This window comes from Sitodiplosis mosellana, unplaced genomic scaffold (assembly GCF_009176505.1).
Source record: "Sitodiplosis mosellana isolate CC-2019 unplaced genomic scaffold, AAFC_SMos_1.0 Smas_scaffold_1774, whole genome shotgun sequence".
Lineage (NCBI taxonomy): Eukaryota > Metazoa > Arthropoda > Insecta > Diptera > Cecidomyiidae > Sitodiplosis > Sitodiplosis mosellana.
In genome coordinates this window covers 9,240-15,959 of record NW_022597016.1, presented here as the reverse complement: position 1 = coordinate 15,959, position 6,720 = coordinate 9,240, and the positions used below count along the sequence as shown (strand labels likewise).

General features: G+C 35.6%; 1 protein-coding gene across 1 annotated transcript; it reads right to left on the bottom strand.

Moving 5' to 3' along the window:
- Positions 1–3,603: 3,603 nt before the first annotated feature.
- Positions 3,604–6,457, bottom strand: LOC129571256 (calpain-A-like; the record flags this gene model as incomplete). Its single annotated transcript, XM_055451024.1, is given in 2 exon segments — positions 3,604–4,086; positions 6,096–6,457. Coding segments are annotated over 2 exon segments (417 nt in total), but the record flags the coding sequence as incomplete, so codon positions are not given.
- Between the last annotated feature and the right edge of the window lie 263 nt (positions 6,458–6,720).

The following is a 6,720-nucleotide window of genomic DNA, read 5'->3' as shown; positions in this document are numbered from 1 at the left end:
ATCTTATGCAGCAAGTTCACCTTCTCGATGATTGTCTTTCCATGGAACAACTCGGTAAAATTGACATTTGCCAGATGTGCATTCATGTCCCTGTAGTTGGCCCGTTTGAAATTGAATGCTTTTGTTGTAATATTGGCTTCAGTCGTATTATTTCCATGCCACTCAAATGTAGCCATTATCGGTAGATGATGATCTTCCACTTCCGTCAGTGCGTTAGCCTCGTTAACACGCTCAATTGAGATGTTGGTAAAATCATTAGTAAAGAACAAGTCCAATAATCGTTCTTTTGAATCATTACGTACATGATGAACTCCCATGCTCATGAGTCCCTGGATGAAAGTGGCCGTGTACTCAGGTGCAAATTTAGTTGGAATCATGATGTTGTCGTCGTCGCTATCGGTTGACCATTCCACATGTGGCAGATTAAAATCACCAACAAAAATAACAAAATCTTCAGGATCGGTAGCGATTTTGTGCATAGCTGCTAAATGTGAATCGTAGACTGTTTGCGGTGAATTTGGTGGAATGTATGCACAGTAGATGTAGATGTCGTGTGATTTAGTAGTAGCTTTCACACAAACGTATTCCAAATGGTCAGCACCGGCAATTTTAATCTCTTCACTGGCAAACTTTTCGTTTTTGGTTGCAATTAGTACACCGCCGCCACGTTGAAAAAGTCTATCCTTACGAAAAACAGAATATGAATCGTCAAAAAATTCAGCATCATAAATATCATTTCTGAGCCACGTTTCAGTTAAAATTATCATATCGTGATCGCAGGAAGCAGTGGTACAAAAGAAGCGTTTGTGTTTGTTGCATATGCTACGACAGTTTTGGTAATAGATTGTACACAAAACGCAGTGTTCATCCGATGTGCATGACTCTAGTTGCAACATCGGCGATGAAAATCGTGACGATTTCCTTCGTAGTGACCTGTGCAGCCGTTGTGCTGTCTCTTCACGACGGGTTGAGGCTGAGCTTTTTTGGCACAAATTCGGCTGGTTGCGTTGGCGCCGACCCCTCCGTGGGCGCTGCAGTGGCCGTTTGTTGCAATGCCGGTTCGATGCATTCATTGCCGGTTCCAACCGTTGAGTTTTCACTGTGCCAATGGAGTTTTTTGAATTTGGATGAGCGGGCTTTGGTTTCAAATTTTGTAGTTGCGACCGAATTTGTTGGTTGTCATGAGTTTTGGGACGGTTTGCCGGTGCAGATGACTTCATAGACTTGACCTGAAATTCGGTGGCTTTGATTTTCTTGGGCCAAATACCTGCAGGCTATTACCTTGTCAAAGTGTTGGCGAAGAACATCGAGTTTGAATGACACAAATGACAACTCCATTTTGTTGTCTTTCTTTACGAGCTTGGTTATTTTGAAATCACTTGTCAATGGTCGGACGGTTTCAATGCTATTCAAGTGATTAATAATGTCGGCAGGTAATAATAACAAGTAAACAGAACGAAGAAAAACTTGAAGAAATTATACACTGAAAACTGTACACAAAAATAAATTTCGAACGAAAACTTTATATTGCTGAGGTAAAACAGGACTTAAACTTTTAATTTGATGTAAAATATCATATAATGAAGACGAAAAACAATTTAAAAACAAACAAATTTGTTGAAAATAGAGGGAGAGAAAAAAAGTAGACGTCTAATTTGACAGGTGTTGCCATGATTTATGGTTTATAGGGGAGAGGTTTGTAAGTTGACCATGTATCCTTGATATTTTCATAACTTTTCGAAAAATCGAGATGTCGTAGATTTTGAAATACCGTTGGAAAGAGGACCTCAAAAGCTACAACTTTGCAATAGAAAGTTATTTGGTTTAATGGAAAATGAATTTTTTTCAGCCGATTTTCCAAGTGGCTTGAAATCGAGAAAAAAAAAATGTTGGCATGTAAGTTGACCACCCCCTGAAAATCTCTGAAAATGTAAAGAATATTGAGTGCAAACACTCCAATTACAAAATTGATGGAATTTTATTGAATGTTCATTAGTTTTATTGGCTTTGAACACAGAAATAACGGAAAAAAAATCACAAAAATGCCACTAAAATACCATTACAATACCACTAAAATAACACAAAAATACTTTAAAGTTGATCCGATGTCAATTCTAAACATTCAACAAGTATGAACATGTTGTCGGCATGTTTACACAGTAGAAAACATGGGTGGTCAACTTACAAGTCCAAAATGTGGTCAACTTACATTTTTTGATGACTTTGCTAAATGAATCAGAATTTTTTCCATGCCACCAAATGCTTGATTTGAGATCGGATTATGAAAATACATTAAAAACTGCTATGTTAAGATCATACTCACTTTTCGATAACGATCAAAATTGTTCGCTTTACGATGACAGGGAAATGAACGAAGTTTAATTATTTTATCCAAGAAAATATACGGTGTTCGTATGACTAATACACGATGCGTCTTTTCACTCGGAAACCACACTAAAATTGAAGTCTGCTGTTTTAATGACGTTGACAGTTCAAACTCTGACGTTTCTACTGTCAGAAATACGAAATACCATGGGGTGGTCAACTTACATGCATGGTCAACTTACAAACCATTACCCTATATCTGGGAAAACTCTGTTTTTCGAGATACAGCCATTAGAAGTTAAAAAAAACATGAAAAATCGACAAAAATCAACAAAAATCAACTAAAACTCTTTTTTGTTGCCATTAACAATTGCAAAATCATAACCAAAGTGTATTTGCGTTCAAATGAATAAAATTCCTTCAGATACCAGCCCCTCGCCAAGTCTTTTTATTCCACGCAATCAACAAAAAAGTACTTTTCATGAAAAAATCAAAATCAAAATCAGAAAAATTCATCATGAAAAAACTAAACATGTGATAGTTTCTTAGTATAAAAGCGATATGTACATGCATTAGTGCCGCGAATTGTTTCAATATTTCGATCTTGGCATCTTGTCATTGGCATTGGCCATCTTGGCCAGAGGTTGGTTGCAGATAAATTTATTTATATAAATTTCAAATATCAAATAAATTCTTCCGAAATTTTCATGCGTTGTGTTGTTCTGACGCATTTGCAGTATATAAACGAGACATCGGCTGTTGTATTGGCAGCCAGCTATTCATCGCAGGAATGAGATTTTTGGTTTGTTAATTTACCGATATCTGTAAACAAGTCTGCCACTGTGTCATATATTCCATAAGAAATGTGCAGAGACGAAAATGTTCGCCATTTAGTTTTACATTGCCAATACATTAGTTATGGAGATTTTTATTTTGTTTATTTTTTGTCGTTTGTAAACAAATCTGCATATCTTTTTGCATTGTCTCTACACATTTCTTAGGGACATATACTACGTACAGTGGCAATGTACGTATGTGCAACCAACCTCTGATCTTGGCATTGGCCGGCCTTTGAAAATTTAAAAAATGGCCTTCCTTTCATTGGCTACTGTGCCCACACCCAGTCTAGTCAACCGATATCAGACTTTTGCGTATCGTTGGAAAGTTTTCGAGGCCAGCTATCAAATGGCACCTATTTGAAGATGAAAAAATTGAGTTGGCATGGTCTTATGAACACAAACTCAAAAAATGGTCACTTAGCCTTCTGGCCAAGTTTTTTCGAGATATGACCCTTAAAAGTTGTAAAAAACATTAAAAATCGCAGAAAATTGAAAAAACGTCATTTTCCTGGCGTAGTTGCGGGCGCTACAGTAGTTAAAAATTGATGAAAATTAACTTACGTTGATATCATTGAAATTTCTCGAGATGACAGCCCTTCACAAAGTCTTTTTATAATTTATATCATAATATCAAATTATGGAAAATGGAATTTTTTCTTGAGATTTTAAATTTATTACGTTCATAGTCAAATGTGTGAAAGAACATAGGCCATACCCCAATTGCATTAACAAAAATCCTTACAAAGTCGAGAAAACAGTGAAAGGTTTGTGACATTACACTAGCGCCAACGAATAAATGCAATGACAGATACGGCCGAATTCGTAACTACTTTTCACCATAAACGCTGAGGTGAAAAGAGCTATCAGTTAATCAGTATGAAGAATGGAGGCCTGCCTCAGTATTCTCATTAGAAACTCATGTCTACAAATAGGAAGAAAGATTAAGTATTGGTCAAGTAGTTATTGCAATAGTAAAAAAAAAAGTGAAATTCAATTGAAAGTTGATGTCAGTGATTTACGCGCTCTGAATTTTTATATTAGTTACACTGTTCGGTGGATTTCTTCAACAAAGAAAATGTGTCTGCTGAAGCAGGCCTTATATAAAATTTCCAGTTTTTACACGTAAAAGTCTTTCTGATTAAAAAAAAGTGTCTAATTTTTAGTTCTGAAGAATGCTTGTATTTATTGCAACAAAAGAATAAACTATTAAATAATGAGTTAATTATTACTCAGACCAAATGAACAAGCAGGTGGTGAATTTTTGCGTGGTAAAACTGGAATACTGAAGTATTTGACAGGTCATGAAAATAGTTCAAAATTATACCACGCGCGTCACTGCTGTGCTGCAAACCGGATGAAAACGGAGTATGACATAGGCTAGCTGTTAATCTTATTGCAAAATTCTATAACAAAACAGCTGATATAAAATAAAAAACTTTCCCAGAGTCAATGCTCGTGCCGAAAGCGAACACAAAACGTGTGATATCAATTTTAAAAAATCATTTCGGAGCGATTTTAATTCGCCTATTTTGCATTCATCCAACTATCGCTCCGAAATGTTTTTTTAAAATTGATTATTACTTGACACGCATTTTCCAGGTAACTTATTGGTATTTGGTATACGGTGACACTTGTATGACATTTAGGGCAAGAAAATACTGAAAATCCATCAATTTCACCTTAATCGATTAAAACGGGAGGATACACTTCCCCGCCATAAGGAGAAGAAGCAAAATGATCTACAACAAATTTGTTCCTTTTGAGTCTCCGAACACGGAACACCGAATTCCTAGAGCTGCCGACCAGAATCTACAACTACTCAATGTTTGAGCCAATTAACTACATGCTCATCACATATAATGAATTTTATAAATACTTTAATATCATAGAGCCAAATCAAACGAATGATTGTGATACTAGTACTATTCCAAAAATATATAAAACTTATTTAATTGATTTTAATGTTAGCACAAACACTGTCAAGCAAAGAATAACTGATTATTTTAGAAGAAATAGAACTTGGAGAGACTGAAAATACGAATTCATTATAAATATTGTAAATATATAACCAAATATTTATACCAAATAAACCACCTCTGGCGAAGAAACGCTGTATGGTGCAGAATAATAATAATAATAGTCGCTCAAACCTGATTTTCATCGTCGCCCTTCAAACACCCATTTTTGGGGTACCCAAAGGGTAGCACCACCTAACACATACACCATTGTGCAGCACTAGTCATTAGCCAAATAATGACAAATAAATTTGATGATTTCGGCAGGTGTCCCTAAGTGAAGTTAAGCCTGAATATAATAAACTAAAAACGAATTCGTGAACATTTTCCGGAAAATCGCCATAGAAGGAAAATAGAAGATCGGGGAAAATTGAGACAAGTTCTCATTCGATCGGGCAGAAAATTTCATCGAGTTGGTAGCCTGTGCCGGTATTCTGGAACACAATCCGCAAAAATCATGCGGAATTATTTCGAACGTTCAATTGGATTTTTGAAGGTAGAGAGTAAACGTTCAATCATCGATCCAACTACAAAACATTCTATTTTTGAATTGAACGTTTTATTTCTACTTCTAAAAATCCAATTGAACGTTCGAAATAATTCCGCATGATTTTTGCGGATTGTGATCCAGAATACCGGCACTGGAGGGCGGAAAAATATGCGTAGAATGCTTCATTTTCGTGATATTGCTAAAAAAAATGGCTTTATACTGAAAAAATCAGTATATATAAAGGAAGAATTCGGTAGCTTTATACTAGTACGTATTTTAAAAAATCATCAAGAGCATTTCGTAGCTGAAGGATCAAGCTTTAAAATGGTACCTAACACTTGGCCAAAAATATATTTTTGTGAGATCTGATACGGTGTGCGGTCACCACAAATTTACACAAATTTTAATATATAAATATGAAATTACCTGAAATGGAATATACCAGCATAGTTTTCATCAAAACTTTGGTCATCCGGTACGACCCGGAAGAACATTTTCGGATCCTGTGTTAATGTAGCGGTCGCAGCTAACAACCAACAATCACCTAATTCGCCTTGTTGTACATCAAATCGAGAATAGCCTTCCACAAAAAATTGTGGATTTTCAGCGATTTCATGCGGTCTTAACCATTCCACATGACGATCCATTCGTCTAGAAAATTGCAGCGAAGTATCAATTGCTGGAAACTCAGGGTCCTCAAAAAGCATTCCATTTTCCAAGCAATAGTTACGTAAAGTATTGAAATCTTGAACGTCTCGAGTATGTGTTCCACTGCCTCTTTCCCCCAGCTTTATTAGAAACGAATACGTATAAGTCAATGCATACAATTTAATATCAATCGGACTAATCTTTAATTTATTTACGGTCAATTTATTTTCTTTGCGATAATTTTATCCTATGATTAAAAATTATTTTTCTACCAAAATACCGAAATTTTTTAACAAAATTCTCACTTTTTAAGGTGTGAATCAATGTGGAATTTCATTCCCGTTCTTACCGGCGCCAAAAGTATGAAAAACCAACACAGTAAAGCGCAATGGTAATAAATTCA